The sequence below is a fragment of the Papio anubis genome, chromosome 7 (genome assembly GCF_008728515.1).
Source record: "Papio anubis isolate 15944 chromosome 7, Panubis1.0, whole genome shotgun sequence".
In the NCBI taxonomy this organism is placed as follows: domain Eukaryota; kingdom Metazoa; phylum Chordata; class Mammalia; order Primates; family Cercopithecidae; genus Papio; species Papio anubis.
Window position 1 is genome coordinate 156,011,601 of NC_044982.1, and position 17,072 is coordinate 156,028,672.

The window sequence follows — 17,072 nt, forward strand, 5'->3', positions numbered from 1 at the left end:
CTGGCCGTGCACTCACGGACCAATGGCGTCCGTCCCGGCAATCGGTCACGCCCCCTTCCCCAGGCGCGGGCACGCGACCCCTCCGTTCCTCCGGTGCGCGCTCTGGGCTCCCCGCCCCCTTCGCGCGCGCAGCTCCCCGCGGCCGCCGCCGCCTGTAACCTGCGCCGCCAGGATGTGGCTGGGGGCTGACGTCGGGTCCAGATGTGGCCCCGGCCCCGCCCACCCCCGGGGCCGGGCCGCCCACACCGAGCCGCGGCGCGCTCGGCAGCTGTCCCGCCTGCCACAATGCGCGGCGAAGCTGCGGCCGCGACTTGGCGTGGTGGTCGCTAACGTCGCCGCTCGGCATCCTTAGAACCGGCCGCCCCTGACGCCGCGCGGGGACCTCAGTCGTCCGCGCCCCCCATGCGCTCGCTCTTCGGTGCCCGGCCGGGCCGGCGCCTCGCAGACGCGGAGCCGCGCGGGTGACGGCAGAGGCGGCTGCGCGCCCAGCCCAGCCCAGCCCGAGGAGAGGGCGCGCCGCGCCCCCGCCCCCCGCCCGCTCTCCCGAGGCCGTGGGTGCGGATGCGCGGCTGACGCCTCGCAGCAAGAGCACCGCCGCCGGCCCCAGCCCGCAGCATGGCAGCCGCCGCCTATGTGGACCACTTCGCCGCCGAGTGCCTCGTGTCCATGTCGAGCCGCGCGGTCGTGCACGGGCCGCGTGAGGGGCCGGAGTCCCGGCCCGAGGGCGCGGCCGCGGCCGCCACCCCCACGCTGCCCCGCGTCGAGGAGCGCCGCGACGGTAAGGACAGCGCCTCGCTCTTCGTGGTGGCGCGGATCCTAGCGGACCTCAACCAGCAAGCACCGGCGCCCGTCCCGGCGGAGCGCAGGGAGGGCGCCGCGGCCCGGAAGGCGAGGACCCCCTGCCGCCTGCCGCCGCCCGCCCCCGAGCCCGCCTCCCCCGGCGGCGAAGGCGCGGCGGCCGCGCCCCCCAGCCCGGCGTGGAGCGAGCCGGAGCCCGAGGCGGGGCTGGAACCCGAGCGGGAGCCGGGGCCCGCGGGGAACGGCGAGCCCGGCCTCAGACAAAGGGGCCGGCGGGGCCGAAGTCGCGCCGACCTCGAGTCCCCGCAGAGGAAGCACAAGTGCCACTACGCGGGCTGCGAGAAAGTTTACGGGAAATCCTCGCACCTCAAGGCGCACCTGAGAACTCACACAGGTCAGTGGGGCGGCGCGGGCGCCCGGATTGCGCGGACGGGGTCAGTGCGAGCTGCCCGACCACGCCCCCGGAGCCGCCGGCGGGGCGCGAGGTAGGGGCCGGGCGGGCCGGGACGCCCGGGGCTTCGCCCCTTCCCCCGCCGCTCCAACCCGCGGCTGGCCCCGCGCGCCGTGCGAGGCGGGTCCTGGCTCTTGGAGCCGGCGCCCGCCAGGCGACCGCGCCCCCGCCGGGCACGCCCCCTCCCCGGGCGCGCTCGGGTGGGGCCGCGGGGGCGGATGTAGTCATCTGGGTCGGGGGCGGGGACCCCGCCCGGCCGGGGGGCGGTGTAGGCAGGTGCGGACAGCCTGGGTGTGGACCGCAGGCGGCACTCGTGACGGTGGGGCGCCCGGTAGCGGGGGCAGGGGACGCTCTCCGGGGTCCCTCCTAGTCTCCTCCCCCGCCGCCCGGGCGCGCGCTCAGGAGGGGAGGGGCCGGCCCTGGCGCGCGGCGGGCGAAGTTCACGTAGGGACAAGGCTTCCTTCGCCACTCGGTACATTCTCCGCTCTCTTCTTCCTGTAATTTTTCCAGCGCTCTAAGGTTTAATTTGTCGTAACCAGAGTCAGCGGCGGCGCTGGGTGATGCGGGGGGCGGTCCCGGCTCCCGCTCCCCGCCTGCGGCTCTTTGTGGGAACCCCCGCCCAGTCGGCCGGCGGGGGCGCGCCCGGCCCTAGGGCTCTTCGGCCTCTCAGCTCTCTCCGGAAAGGAATGCCCTGGCTGCTGCCTGTCCTCCGTGCTGACCTCTCGCCTGCCCACCTCTCACCTGCCCTGGGCCGGTGCGCGGCGGGCGGCACCTGCGCCAGGGCAGGCGCTGAGCCTCCAGCCTGGGGATCACCGCCCGCCCCCGCCAGCCCAGCGGCAGCAGTTCCCACGCGCGGCCCGATACTTTGTACTTGATTCATCTGTGGCGGTTCCCTCCCCCCCTTTTTGTTTCGTTTTTAACACAAAGATGAAAACGTGTTAATGGACGGCAATCCTCCCCCATTTTTGTGTGAAAAATTATATGCTTCCCCTGAGCTCACGTGAGTTCTTCTGTGACACTCACCTCTTCGGGAGGCAGGCTCAAAACCCATGTACTGAATATTGTTGCCTTGTGACCAAGAGTGGTAGTGTCTCATTTGTAAAATAGTTCACGTAGTGATTAAAAGGCATTAAAAGAACCTGCAGCCTTGGAGACCGTAGAGCGGAAGGCCCCCTTTTTTCCGGTACATTTGGAACTGAAAGGGCCCGAGGTCTGCAGGTGAGGCTTTCGAATTTCGGACTAACTTTCACTCCGGAGGCTGTTGTGGCCGCCCCAAACCGCGTGGCAAGTGATGGGCTAGAGAGTGAGAGCACGGCCATTTCTAGGCATTCGGGGTCAGTTAAGGGTATGGGGGCTCAGGTTGGGGGTGGGGATCAGTATGGACTCAGAGTTCAGCTCGGGACGCGGCTGCAGGGTGGGTGTGGCCCTGGGGGAGGGGCCAGGCAAGGCTAGGCTGGGCTCGGCTCCAGGTGGACCCTGAGTATCGGGTCGGGGCAGCGCTTGGGGCGTGGCTGGGGTTGAGATCCGCTTTGGGGGAAGATGCGCGTGTTGAGCGGGATACTTAATGTTTGGGAAATTTTTCTACAGCCCCTGTCAGGGTGGTCTGCCACTCGGCAGCACCGGTAGCTGGGAATTGAGGAGGGGGGTGGCCGAGGGGAGGGGCTCGCCGTGGTGGGCGGGGCCGGCTCGTCAGGGCCTCAGCCCTGGGATGTCTTCCTGGTGGGTTCACCTCTGGTTTCAGGCTCTGGCCCCGCGCGAGCCCCTTGACTAGAATATTGGTGCAGGGGCGCTGGAGACTCGGGCCTCCCGCCATAGGTGGGGCCAGTTTCCTCGGAGCGCCTGGAAACCGAAGGCAGGCAAAAGAGAACAGAACCAACCCTTTGAGCGTTTGCAGCGTGCTAGTGTCCATTCTTGAAGCAGAGAAACTGTTCCACCCTTCGGGTGTGCAGACATCAGAAGTGCTACCTCCAGGGTGGAAACCGGCCTCCATGTCGGGAGTGCACAGGGCTCCGGCAGCGGGGTGGCGGGGAGTTGGGAAGAATGCAGACTTACAGGCCCCTGATGCCGACCCGTTCTAGCCTGCAGCTGGGAATGCATGTTACCGGTACCCCAGGTGACCCATTATGAGGGTTGCACTGCCCAGAAACCTGCCTCTGGAGGGAGTGTGGTTCAGCATCTGGCGGAGGGCACCCCTGGGAAGCCCATTTCCAGTTCCTGCCCAGATGGGCAGAGCATAAGTAACTGGTGTTCCTCAAAGGAGAAGAGGAGCGTCTTGCAGAAGGAAGAAACCCAGGCAGCCCTCAGGGATGACTGAGAAGGCAGGCCACGAGGGGATAGCTTTGCTGCAGCCATGGGCTCTGAGGTGTCTGTGGTTTGTGGGCCTCTAGCAGCATTGTGGGGTCTCTGCAGTCAGTGACGGAGGTCATGCCGAACCCTGTGCTCCATTAGGTGCGGGAAGGTGCCCCCGCCGCTTCCTGCATCTCCAGGATCCACAGTAATTTCATGGCAGAGGGTGAATATCAAAACCAGGAAGGTAGCCAGCTGCTCTGTGCTTTTCCTCTGTGACCAGGGACCGGTTCCCAGATCTCCCTGCAACTTGGTGATGTCTGCCCTGACCACCTGCAAAGTCTTCAGGGAAATGAGGTCAAGTATGTGAGGACCCTTTGGGAAATGCAAGGGTCGGCCTTGACTCTGGAGGCACTTGTGGTCCCTTGGCCGCGGCTCTGCTCTGATTTTCCACCCCCACTCTCTGAACGGTTGCATGCTGAGAGCTTTCTGTTCTGGTTAGCTGTGTAGCAGTGTGGTCTCCCAGTCCCACTCTCCCAGGAGTTATTCTGTGGACACATTGGTCTCTGTCACATTTAGGTAATTGTTGATGTTATAACGAATGCATAACACCAAACCTAGAAAAGCATCTTTGCAGCTCGTGCTACTTTGTTATTTGGCCAGTTAGAACTTCCCAGGCCAGATCTGGAAAGTTTGCTAAAAGGGGCATAGGGGAGCAGCAAGACCAGGAGCAGATTTTCTTGGAGCCTGAGGTGCTTTGATGCAGAAATTCAAGGACTTACCTTCGGATAGGTCAGGCTGGGGCCCTCTTGAGGGCAGACTGGTTCCCCAGATCCTGCCTCTGGAGAGGTCCTGCGTGTTGTCCTGAATGGGGAGACTTGGCAGGCTCCCAGCAGAATGGCCACTTGGTCTCTCTTGGCAGAGAAACCCTGAATACATATCTACCTATTTGTTCCCAAAAATAATTGTTTTCAAAACTGCTCTGTGCCCTGTTTTCCCTCCAGCGCTCGAGCCAAAACATCTCTCTGCATGCTGGGCCCTGTCTGGGTTCTGGGGGTTCCACGGAAAGGTGAGCATAGTGGTGTACACAGCCTTCCCTCCTGCAGAACCCGAAGCATGTTTGTGGTCCCCTGGCCCTGTTTGGGGTGGAGGAGGGAAGTAGAGCAAGATCACATTCTGTCAGCCATTTCCTGTGATAATTTGGGTGGGGTTAACCTGAAATTTATCTTTACCCACTGAAGCGGGGATTTGATCCTGACCGATTATCGCGACCCCTCCCCCAAGGCACACTCTGGCTTTAGAGGCTTGTTTGCAAGCACACTGTTCCCTGAGCACCCTGCAGATGCTCCCTAATGCTGCCTCGGAAAGCAGAGCAGAGGACATCTGGGTGGGATCTCCTTTACCCAGGGTAAAGCCGGGCTTGTTGGTGGCCCGTGCCTTGTTCAGAGACGCACACAGGCCAGGGGCTCAGCACTTCCACCCCTCCCTCTCACACCTTCGCAGTCCCAGGCTACCAGTGGCCCTAGTTGTGAAACTCCTGAAACAATGCAGAAGTGTATGCAGCATGGGAGGTGCCAGCCTGCACCACCCCAAACCACTGTTACCCCACATTGGTGGTTTTCTTTACAGACCTTCTAGATGGATTTGCACGTATGCATACATGTGTATCTACATAGACATTTTGAAACATGCATAAATAGGATCCTAGCAAACATCCCACTGATGGCATTTTGTTCGGTGTGTGTGCTTAAATGAGGCATCTTCATTCTTTTTCCCAGCCACATGGTATTCCAAGATGTGGTTATATGGCTGTATTGTAACTTATTTACCCTTCATTTACGGACAGGATAGCTACATTGCCTTTTTTGTTTTTCGCTATTACAAGTTGTGTTTCATTGGACTCTGATGTGTGTGTGTCTTGGTGCAGGGGAGCTGGCATTTCTGTAGGATTGAGACCTAGTGGTGGTGCTAACAGGGTTGATAAGTGTTGGTGAAATTTGTTGTGGAGTTACTATGTTATGTTTTTAAAGGAAGTAGACTGCAGTTGTTGGTCCCCCCTCCCCTGAGCGAGAGACCTATTGTGTCACCACTCCACCTTCTTGAAAATGTTTACTTCTCCCAGTTCTCCTTTTTTGTGTGTGAGAACATTGAGAACATTTAAAACAGTGTCAGCAAAACCACTGTCACTCCCGCACGCCTGGTGGCTGGCTCTCCTGGCCATCTTCAGTTCTGGTTTTACAGAGATTGGATGGAGAGTGTGTGGTGGGCTCTCAGCCCCGGAGCAGTTGGGTGGGGGCTGGTGTGGTGCTGTCTCTGCCCCCGCTCCCCACTCCGCAGAAAGCGGGCTGGAGGGTGTGCTGCCTGAGCCAACTGATAGGAGGCAGTTCATTCAACCAGTAGCCTGTGTCTGGGGCTTCACATGTCTGGAACACAATCCTTCTGAATAGGTGCCATGAAGCCTACTTCTCAAGCTCTGACAGCCTCCTGCCCTTAGGTCCTGTTGGCTCCCACTTTACACATAGTTTTAATCTGATTGGTTACTGGGGAAGGGCGAAATACATGGATAGCAGCTAAAGGCAGGGGAGGAAACAAACCAGTAGGTTGTTAACATATGCATGTGTAAGTCTGTGTGTTTAAATGGGTCATGAAGAAGCCCCACAGTCAGCCAGCACTGGAACAAGTGTGGGGCCATTTGTGGAGGGGCACATGTGTCTCCGCAGCAGTCCCTGAGGTCTGCATGAGAGACCCTGGAATGAATAACACTCTAGCAGGGATCTTGAGATACCAAGGCACTGTGAAGTGTGTTCAGTTTGTGTTTTCAGGAAGCAGTTAAAATAGTTTTAAAAATAAAAACTTCTAGAACGGTGCACTCAGCTCTCACAATCCTAAGACTTCCAGACTGTTTGCTCTAGGGGCCAGGCATCGTTCTGTTTGTATTAGTTTACATCAAGCTATCTAATCTTCACAAGGACCCTGTGAAGTAGGCTCTCTTATTATTACTAAATTTCAAATAAGCTAAGGCTTCGATGCCTTAGGAATCGTGCCCAGGGTCACACAGTAAGTGAGGGTGGAACAGGGATTGGAGCTGGGGCTTGCGCCTGGGCAGGCGCTTCTGAGGTAGGTGTACCTACTGTGTCTACTGCCACTTCTGTCTGGATCAGTGTTTCAGGTGACTGCAGGTGAGCAGGGCCCTGTGGTAGTAGAAACCTGGATGTCCCCGGTACACGGCTTCCCGCACAGATTTTTGCTGCTGCTTAAAGATTGAGGGAGTAGTACAGTGAACACTCCAGTACTCTTCCCATAGGGTCATTGGGTCATATTTTGCTACGTTTTTCTCCTTTCCTCCTTCCCTTTTTCTTTCTAAAGAAAGAAAACTTAATTTTTTGTCTATATTTTTCTCTCTTTTCCATCTCGCCTCTCTCTTTAAATTATATATTACCTGATACACAGTCCCTATTCAGTTCCCCTGGTGATTCCTAAAATGTCCATTATAGGATTCAGGATCCAGTCAATCACACGTTGTGTTTGGTTGTCCTATTTAGTTTCCCTTAGCTTAGGATAGTTTCCCATCTTTTGGTCTTTTATTATATTACACTGGCATTTGAAGGCCCGAAGCCAGTTGTCTTGTAGAACAACTCACAATCTGGATTGGTCTGATTGTTTCCCGTGATCAGGTCTGGTTTAAACAAATTTTGGTCCAAAATATGGCACAGGTGATGTTGGGTACTTCCATTGCATCATGGGGGCGGGGCATGGGATATTAGCCTGTCCCACTGCAGGACCACATGGTTAAGGTGGGCGGCCAGGCTCAGCCCCTTCCATCCAGCTGGTTGGTTTCTACTCCATCTTCCAACTTCCTTGACTGGACAGATGTTGGGGGTTGGGTTCAGCTTTGGAAGGCTTTCGAAGTCAAAGGACCAACTGGAGGAGGCCTGGGCGCTCCTTTCCCCAAACAGGCAGGGCACCCTGATTTTCCTTTGAATGAAAATGGCTCCAGGTGGTGTGAATAGCCAGCGCAAGGGTAGCTGTGCGAGTGTTCTTGGTCAGCCTACCTGAATGCTGGCCCTGTGCCACAGGCAGCCTGTCTCCCAGGGCTGGGGAGGGCCTACGACGGGTGACACCCTCAAAGTCCTGGTCTTTATGTGCTTTCAAGAAATAAAAATGATCCTAAGTCCACGCACCTGAGCCTGTTTTTCTTTCTTTTCAAAGCCCCAAATGGGATTATTTTCTTGAGAAGTCAACTTCCGGTCGAGATGGGAATAAACTTCTCTCCAGCTTGGCGATTCAAAAGCAGCCGCTGTGCTGTGTGGCTGGGGATGGGGTTATGGAGACAGCCACCAGTGCAGTCCTTGCGGTGGGAGATACCGAGTTCAGAAGGCTTTGGACACTTTTCTGGGCCAATATGATGGAGACTTGAACTTGTTTTACTCTTGGCATCAATTGGGCACTGGGCACAGAAGAAATCCTCACCCAACCAAAAGCTCTGCCATTTGGCCATGAACACACACGTATGCCTCCATATCCACGTACATGTGTATAAACACATATGGGTGTGTGTGTGAGTGGACGTGGCACCCTGCTCATGCTTGCTGAACAGAGGAGCATGCACACCTGGAACATAGTGGCTATGTGGAACCTCTGATTTCTAGTTCAGTTTTAGATCTTAAGTCCGTCTTCACCCCCAGCCAATGTGGATCAGCTGTTTGTGAGTCAGGCTCTTGGGTGAGACGTGGAGTTTGCTCAGTTCAAACTGGGGCTGTGGTGAAGGGGCTCTGCCTTCGCACCCCGCTGCCCTACCCAGCAGAGGGACCGGGCTCCTGTGTCCTCCACACTGCTTCAGTTCCCCTCCTGATGCGGGGCCAGGCTGTGATCACCATTTGCTGTTAAGCATTGTGTGTGTGTGCGTGCGTGTGTGTGTGTGTGTGGTGGCAGGGGTGGGGTGGGGGGAGGGCACAGCATGGCACCAAGCACCAGAAACTCAGCCTTGACCAGTCCCTGGTTTTTACCAACATCATTCTGGACAAACAAGACAGAGAGAGCGTTTGGCAGGGGGAGGATTCTGTTTATTGTTCTCCGTTTTTGAAGTTCATCACAAAAACACTTGCTAACCAGAAACTTGGCTACACTCCGTGGCCATTGGCCAGTCTGTCCCAAGGTGACTTGTTTGGAGAAGCACTGAGGCTTGATGCCTCAGATTAAATGTCCTTGTGCTGGTGCCACAGGGGTGTGGCCTACTCTGCATGGATGGGTGACCCTGGGTCCCCAGGCACAGGGCACAGGCTTGTCTCCTTGAAGCTGGAGCCCACGCTGCAGCATGAAAGAGCTCTGCATGAATTGAAGGCCCAAAGCAAAAATCGCTCACCAAAGAGCATGTGGCTCAGAGCCTACCTTGGCCTCCTGTCTCAGGAGAAGCTTCTAAAGGTGGAGTTGTGGCACGTGCCTGTCTCCTGTGAGCGCAGGCCAGGTGGAAGGAAGCTTGGAAGTGGGGAGAGGATGATGTGGGCTCAGAGGAACCTGGAACTTCTCCCCCGACCCCAGCGTCCACGGGACACACATGGGAGGTGAGGTGATGCCTAAGCAGCCTGGCGAGTGGCCAGGGCCCTGGTTGGGGCCTCCTCACTCCCTTTTGGAGCACTGGCAGCTAATCCTTGGGGGTCTACCATCCTTTCCTGGTCTGGCCTCGTTGGAGGACTCATCTGCCTTCCTCCTGGAGTAAGGAGAGCCTGTGAACAGAGCAGTGACCCCAAGGCCTATGGCCACTGGGGATGGCAGGAGCCTTGTGCTTCCATATGTGGGTCCAAGCTGTGGATGGCGAGGCCAGGTGTCCTGGTATGTGGGAGGTGGTCAGGTGCTCCCTGGAGATCTAACAGGTATGCATGGGTTAGCGAGATCTCAGAGTCCTTGGGCCACACCTAAGTATGTGCAGGGCCTGTGATACAGCCAACATTTCCTCCTCTAATATTCTCCGAGACTTTCTACTTGTCTTAACTCTTTTATTGTCTAAATGTTCACTGTAAAGAAGAAGAATAAAGGGAACTTGGTTTAGGGCTATTGGTGGAAGTTAAAGTTAATGGCGGAGCATGAATAGGGGTGTCTGCAAGGAATTGTTAGAAAGGAGATTGGAAATAGAGCAAAGGCATATGTAAGTTCAGAACCTGACTCCTTTGTCCACTGGGAGTGGGGCAGAGGGCATGGGTCCAGCAGGTCATTGGTCTCGGGTTACCGGAAAGGTGAAGGCTGTTCACCCGGGCCATTGGCTGGGGGTGCTGCTCAAAGCCAGGATCTGGGAGCTGGAGTCAGCACCTTGGGGTGCACCCGGGCATCATAGCAACAACAAACCCCAACACATTGTCATGGACCAGGGCAGATAAATGGGAGTTAATGACATGGTTGCCACACATCTGAATCTGGGATATGTAAATGTGACACACAGTCTGAGGGTTTGGCAGACTCTCTATGGTCTTACTTTGCATATTTTGGCCTATCTGCTCTCCCAACTTAACTGCCTGTTGTCCTCACCTGCATGACTGGCCGTATTTGGTTTGCCTACTGGTCATTGAAGGCATCCATAGGGGTGCCATCTGCCCCCATGTCCCTTTCCTGCCAGGCATGCTAAGTGGCCCGGGGCAGGGCAGGCAGGAACTCAGATTCCCTCCATCCCATTGCTGGGTCTTACTTCCTTCCTCTGCCCGCCTTACACGTGGAAGGATTCTGCTGTGCTCGTCCACCAGTTGTCGTTTTTGTCTCTTAGCAGGGATGGTGGCAGGAGGACGCCTCACACAGCAGCACGTGAGGACCCACAGGGACTCTGGCCCCTTGCAGCTGTACGTTCAGAGGGAAGATGCCCAAGGTTTTACTATCTTTTCCAGAGTGCCCTTTTTTTCTGCTTGCATGGCAGGCCCTTTCTAAAATTACAGCCATAGGTTGCTTAATGACAGGGGTGCGTTCTGAGAAATGTGTCGTTAGGCAGTTTCGTCCTCATGTGAACGTCATAGAATGTACTTATTATACACACCTAGACGGCATAGCCTACTGCACACCTAGGCTGTATGGTGTAGCCTATTGCTTCTAGGGTACAAGCCTGTACAGCATGGTACTGTCCTGAATACTGTGGGCAACTGTAACAGTGATAAGCATTTTGTATCTAAATATAGAAAAGGTACAATTAAAACAGGATATCATCTTATGGGACCAGCCTGTCATCCCACATGGACTGTCATTGTTTGAAATGTCGTTATGTGGTGCATGGCTGTATTTTGCTGCTTGGCCTAAGGTGCCAGGGCATTCTCTGGGGAAGCCTGAGGGGCTTTGCAGGCTACCGTGTTTTATCAAGGTTGAAATTAGTTTTAGCACTTTACACCGTGTCCCCTTTGCGGCTGACAGAGCAGGAGACCTTCAGTGTCTACTGTCACAGGTATAGAGCCGCTGTGTTGGCGAGCAGGTGGGTGGTTGTCCTGAATTACTGTCAGGCTTTAGAGTCTTACAGGAAATACAGCCTTGGCTACTTCTAGCTTGTGATTTGAAGTTTCCCTAATGATGGGCTGGGTAGTACACTTTAGCAGTTTGCTTTGGACAAATTGTATCATTCTTAAGTTTACTCACTTCAGCCTTTGAGAAACTTCAAAGTTTGTTTCCCTGATCTTCCTAGTTGCCCTGGATTATGAACCAAGCATTGGAATTCCTTTGCACATGTAGCACCGCACATGACCTTGGAAGATGTATACTTATGTGAGTGTGTGCATATGTATGCGTGTGTGTGTGTATATGCCCGTATTTGCGTGCGTGTGTGTGTGTGTGTTTGTGTATGCACATGCACATGTGGTCAGCCATGTAGCCAAGTCTCAGAACAATCGTTCCACTGGAAGGAACCCAGTGTGGAGGCGTCTGGCCAGGTGGTGCAGTCTGCAGCACGATGTTTGTTTCTCCCAGCCCCATGAACCCCAGTGGGGCTGCATCACTTAAAGGCCCGTCTCTACAAGAGCAGGGTAGGAAGCAGCAGTGCGTGCCCAGCCGTGGCTGTGTAGGCAGAACCAGCCTTCAGGATGGAGGGTGGGACCCTGGAGCCATGCCTGAAGGTGTGTACCATTAGTCCGTGATGGGGCACTCCATCTTGGGCCATTCTGCCCCCTGGTCTCTCTGCTCCTCCTCTGCAAACCAGGGGGGCCAGCGACTTGTTGGGATCCTGGCCCTGGCCAGATTAATGCATGGGAACTGAACTCCTTGGCTGCCCAGCTGAGGTTCAGTGTGGCCCCATTCTCACTTCCCCTACTCCCCCTTGTACTCTGGGATCTCAGCATTTCTTTAAGAGCCTTGAGGGATTTTCAGGACAAGCAGGTGGGTGGGTATGCAGGGGAGCAGACCCCAGGGGGCCTGAGGAGAGAGGGGGAAGGTACCCCTCCTTTGTGCTGTCTGTAGCTGCTCAGCCTGGGAGACACTGTGGGGGAGGCTGTGGCTTCCTCCTTCCGCCCTCTGGGGATGCCCTGGCGGCCTGTCCCTTGGGGTGTTGGGAGGAGGTAGCTTGGCTGACTGTCCCTGCTCATGGTCAGGGTCCTCCTACACAGCAGAACTGGAGGTAAACACTGGGTTGCCTTGGCAACTGGGCTGTACCACAGCTCCAAGTGCTCCTGGCTAGAGAAGTTCCCGTTGTCTCAAGTTTCTAGGATGGGTTTCTATTTTGATTTTTTTCCTTTTTTTTTTTTTTTTTTTTAATTAGCAAGAATGACTAAGATACCAAAATGTCTGACCTGGTTTCTATAATTTCTTAATAAACATTTGTCTTCCCTTTATAGGAGGAATGTTTTAGTGATTCATTGACTTTTCTTTTAGACGGTGGCGAGGCCCTGGTGAGGCAGTGCGGGGGCAGCAAAGAGGGCCCCCCGCTGCCGACAGCTGGCACGGGAGGCTGGGAGAGCACTGGCCACAATCCAGGGACCAGACGTTCTTACGTAAACACCACACCAGGATTTTATTGGCTTCGAGGCTAATTAAGTTCCATGGAAAATTTTGGGGAGATGCCTTTCCCCTGTTGGGTGTTCAGATACCCATAACTGGTGCTTCCAGAAGCTGTCTGAAGGCTGATGAGTCTGACTGAGCCTGAGGAGCGCCCTCCCACCCAGTGCTGGACTCTCCTGCCAGAGGCCTGGCCCCCTCCCTGCAGGTCAGGGCATGTGCTTGTTTATACCTTGTTGGTGGTTGCTGTTAAATTCTAACTGCTCACGTAGGTAGCCTGGGCTGGCTGCGCCCAGTGGATGGCCTCCCGCCCCCCGCCTGCTGTCTCGTGGGAGTGCCCCAGGTGGCACTTTGCTGTGGGAGATGCAGCAGCAGGCTCTCGCACAGGCCTGACCCTTCACCTTGGATTTCATTGGGCTTCCCTGCTCTGCCCACCCATGGATTATCTTGTAGAGAGTCACCCACCCCAAGGAGGAGCCAGGTGAGGACCCAGGGGAAGTGGCTTTGTTTATTTTACTATCAGTAGGGCTGACCCAGCTTGCCCTGGTGGGTGGTGTGGCCTGTGAGCCTCTCTGCCTCTAGGCTTGTTTCCAGGGTCTCGTCTTCATTGTAGGCCTGCAGGTCTATTTGGGTCCCTTCTCACGACTGAGGCAGGCTGAGGATGTGCTGAGTTGGGCTGGGCTGCCTCCTGGGTCCTCTCTCCACTGCCCTCACGGCCATCCTCAGGCATGAACCTGCCTCAAAAGCCTCTCTCTGCAGCAGCTGCCGTGGCAGTTGCCAAGCGAGCTCAGCACTAAAAAAAATGTTCAGATTTGCTGCATTTGTTTTAGAATGAGTCCCTGGTGTTGCTTGTGCACACCCCAAGCCTCCTGGCCTTTCCAGGTTTCCCTGTTGAACAGGCAACTCGCCTGCAGTTGGGTGGCACAGGGCTGTGGCGAGGGCCCCAGCATCCATCCTCACCTGGGTGCTCAGCTCCTTTCTTGTCATCCTTTCTCTCTTTGTAAAGCAGAAACAGTCCTGCTAACATCACCCCTTTCAAAGATGTATGCAGAATTTGATTTTTTTTTTCCTGGTGAATATACTTTTTATAGTATTTAAGAAAAAACTCGTGCTGGGCATGGTGGCTCATGCCTGTAATCCCAACACTTTAGGAGGCTGAGGCCGGAGAATTGCTTGAACCCAGAAGTTCGAGACCAGCTTGGGCAACATAGTGAGACTCCACGGGGCATGGTGGTGCACACACCTGTAGTCCCAGCTGCTCAGGAGCCTGCGGGCAGGAGGATCACTTGAGCCCAGGAGGTGGCAGCTGCAGTGAGCCACGATCTTGCCACTGCACTCAAGCCTGGGCGACACGGGGAGATCCTGTCTTAAAAACAAGAAAAAAATCTCAAGTCGAAGGTATTGAAATAGTATTGGAACATGTTAAAGGAGTCCAAAACATGAGCACACTTGGGAGTTTCTCGGGGGACCCAGCGCCCCTGTGCACTGTGTTCATCCTGACAATTTGGGCTCTGGACCTGGAGCCCCGAGTCATTGCTGTGTCTTTCTTATTGGACCACCTCTTGGAAGTTTGACTCCACAGATGTTGTGTTCGCATGACCTTCCTTGGGAGCCTCTCAGTGTTTTATTTTTCATCAGAGAAAGGCCTTCTTGTCTGATCATTCTTTGTTATCTAAACAGAGGCACTGTGGCGTAGTGATGAAGAGCCCTGGCCTCAGAGTGGGACAGGCTGAACCCAGCTCTGGGTTTTCACTGTGAAATAGGTCTGGTCATGCTGCCTCTAGGAGCAGAGGGGTAGAACGTGGGTAAGGCACCCAGTAGGAGGGATGTGTGCGTGTGTGTTCATGTGTGTGTCGGGTAAGGTAAGTAGTGATTAACTTGCAAGAGCAGAATTTCACCCCCTGCAGTATTGTTCATGGGCACCTGAATGAACAGACAGGTTTGCTGTCTTCTCAGACAATTCAGAACCTTTTTTTTTCTTTTGAGACTGGGACAATTCAGAACTTTTTTTTTTTTTTTTTTTTTTTTTTTGAGGCTGGGTCTCAGTCTGTCACCCAGGCTGAAGCAAAGTGGTACGATCTTGGCTCACCACAGCCCCAAACTTCCTGGGCTCACACTATCCTCCTACCTCAGCCTGCCAAAGTGCTGGGACTCCAGGTGTGAGCCACCACACCCAGCCCAGAACTACTGTGTTAAAGCAGGTGCTGGGTCACTTTCCAGGATCTTCACAGCCTGCCCTGAGCCCCACTTCCAAGAGTCACCCTGTGACACAGCATGTGGGGTGAAGCTCCCGGCATCTCCAGCCTCAGCTTCTGTGTCTGTATCCTCCTGGATAAACCCAGACTGGTTGCAGGAAAGTGGTACAGTCTGTGAGCTCCTGTGAGCATCCTGTTGTTGCTATGGAGACCGTGTTGCTAGGCATCAAGCATGCTCAGACTAGGGAGTGGTGACCCCGTCTCAGGTGAGCCTCACGTGTTACCAGGTAACCAACCCCTCTCGGGTACCAACAAGCTGTACCTGGCCAAACTCTTTAATCAGCAGAAGTAGCTGAACGGAAACCTCAACCTCAAGGTGAAAGACTGAGTTCCCAGTTGTCAGAACAGTTCTGGACAAGTCCACCTGTCTGAGGTGGGCTTGAAGGTTGCCCTGCACCCTGCACCCTGTGTCAGCAGTCTTGGGCAGTCTCACAGGGACAGGAGAGACTGTGCCTGCAGGTGGCCATGCTAGTCCTGCCGAGTGACCCCACCCCAAGGGAAGGACTTTCTGAGACCAGGCAGTCTTGGGTGAGAATGCCGGCTGCACTCCCAGGGACGCAGTGCCCTGCTGGGTGGCCCGCCTCCCCTCCCAAGGCCCAGGCACCATGATGGGTTTCTTAACTGACAGCTCTTCAGTAGAGAACAACAGAAATCTTGTTTGCAGCAAAACTTGCCTCACCCGACCGCTTTATAACAGCTCCTTTATAAGTGGGGCGAGCTCATCGCTGCCGTCGGCATCTCAGCCATCAGCAGCCCAGAGAATCCCACTCAGGACTTAGGTTTGCTATTTTTGTGTCTTGCCTGGGCTTCGCTCGTTTCCACAGGCATTCCACTTCTTGTTTACAGGAGTAATTGCCTTCATGAGCTTTGGGCCATCTGCGGATATATGTATTTTTTCCTTTATTTTCTTTCTTTTTTGGGGCAGCAGTTCTATGTTTGCAAATATGAGGATTGTTTCCTAAAGGGAAGCATGAGGCCTTCTTGAGGCTGGCCTCTTGGCTGCTGAGCCGGGCCTTTGCACCCCTTTCCTGCTTGATTTCCGTCTTCCTGTGAGTGTATTTGGTATGGAAGTGCTTCCTGTGGTCGGAGGTGAACGTTTGGAGTGACTAAGGAGAGCGTGGCCTTCTTCGCTCTCCCGGCATCTGATTGCTCCGCGGACACTGTGCGTGTTCCCCAGGCAGGGCCAGCCTGCTGGAGGGGGTCGGGGCCTTTCCTGGCCATGGGGTTTCCACATCCGCCTGCTGGCCAGGCTCCTGTGCTTGGGGAAAGGAGGACACTGAGGCACATACTGTCTCGTGCTCTGCTCTTGTGGTCGTGAGTGGCCTTTTGTCTCTTCTGCTCTGCGTGACTGGGTGTAGAGTGGCGCCTGTGCTGGGGACTGTCCTGCACCCTTGGACAGGGCCCGCCGGCTCAGGAGTGCAGCAGCCACCATCCTGGGAGAAACAGTGGCAGGGTCTGGGGTGGCCGCATTTGAATGTTCTGCAGACGCAGATGCCTTCGGGACTTCAGACTTGTCCCCATCCCTAAGGCGGGACACAGTGCCCGCAGACAGGCTGGGTGCACACAGCCTCCCAAACAGCCTCCTGCAGTCTTAAGTCTGCACACCTCCCACCAGGTGTCGGCCCCTAGCAGTGGGAAGGAGACTAGCCTTCAGGCTGCTCACCTGAAGGGAGAAGGCACGGAGGCATGAAGGGTGCATCCAGCCTTCAGTGGGGATCCACAGGGGCCTGGGTGCTGACGGGCCCTGGCAGAGTCTGTGTGCCCACCCTTGCTGTCAGTCTCCTGAACCACAGGAGCAAGAACTGAATTTCACGTTAGGCGATAATTTCCAGCTTCAAGAAATGACCTGGAAAAGTTTTCAACTTAAACTGCCTGTTGTTGTTAAGAGCTGGTCAGCTCTGGCTTTCCAACAGCGCACGCAGCCCTCAGGCCAAGCTGAGTCCTGGTGTGGGGATATTCCCACTAACTGCGGGTCACCGTGACTCCACAGGGAAGGTCTCCTTGGAGAGGTCTGAGGCTCTGGTGTACGAATTAACCTGCTCCTTAGTCTTCCCTGGGAGACCTCTTGATCCCCTGTCCCCACCCATACTTTTGGTCACTTGTCAGTCTTTGTATAATGTGTTCAGTGTTTCTCCCTGTGAGACCGCAGCAGAGACAGGAGAGCCACACATTGCAAGTCACCCGTGCCTGGTTGCTGCCCTAAATACTTACTCTGCACAAATGGCCTGGCTCTCGGGTGACTTTGGCCCTGGGGGATGTTCTCCAACCCCCTGGGGCAAACACCTGCCAGTACTTAGCAGTTACCTCCAGCTGGCTCTGGGTACCCATACCAC

At 55.5% G+C, this 17,072-nt stretch overlaps 1 protein-coding gene across 1 annotated transcript in view; it reads left to right on the top strand.

Annotated features, from left to right (window-relative positions):
• Positions 1 to 249: 249 nt before the first annotated feature.
• Positions 250 to 17,072, top strand: part of KLF13 (Kruppel like factor 13) — a 50,736-nt gene continuing 33,913 nt past the window's right edge. Inside the window, exon 1 of the mRNA XM_021940392.2 lies at positions 250 to 1,192. Coding sequence (XP_021796084.2) covers positions 616 to 1,192 — 577 coding nt within the window. The 5' untranslated portion in view covers positions 250 to 615. The remainder of the gene's footprint in view (positions 1,193 to 17,072) is intronic.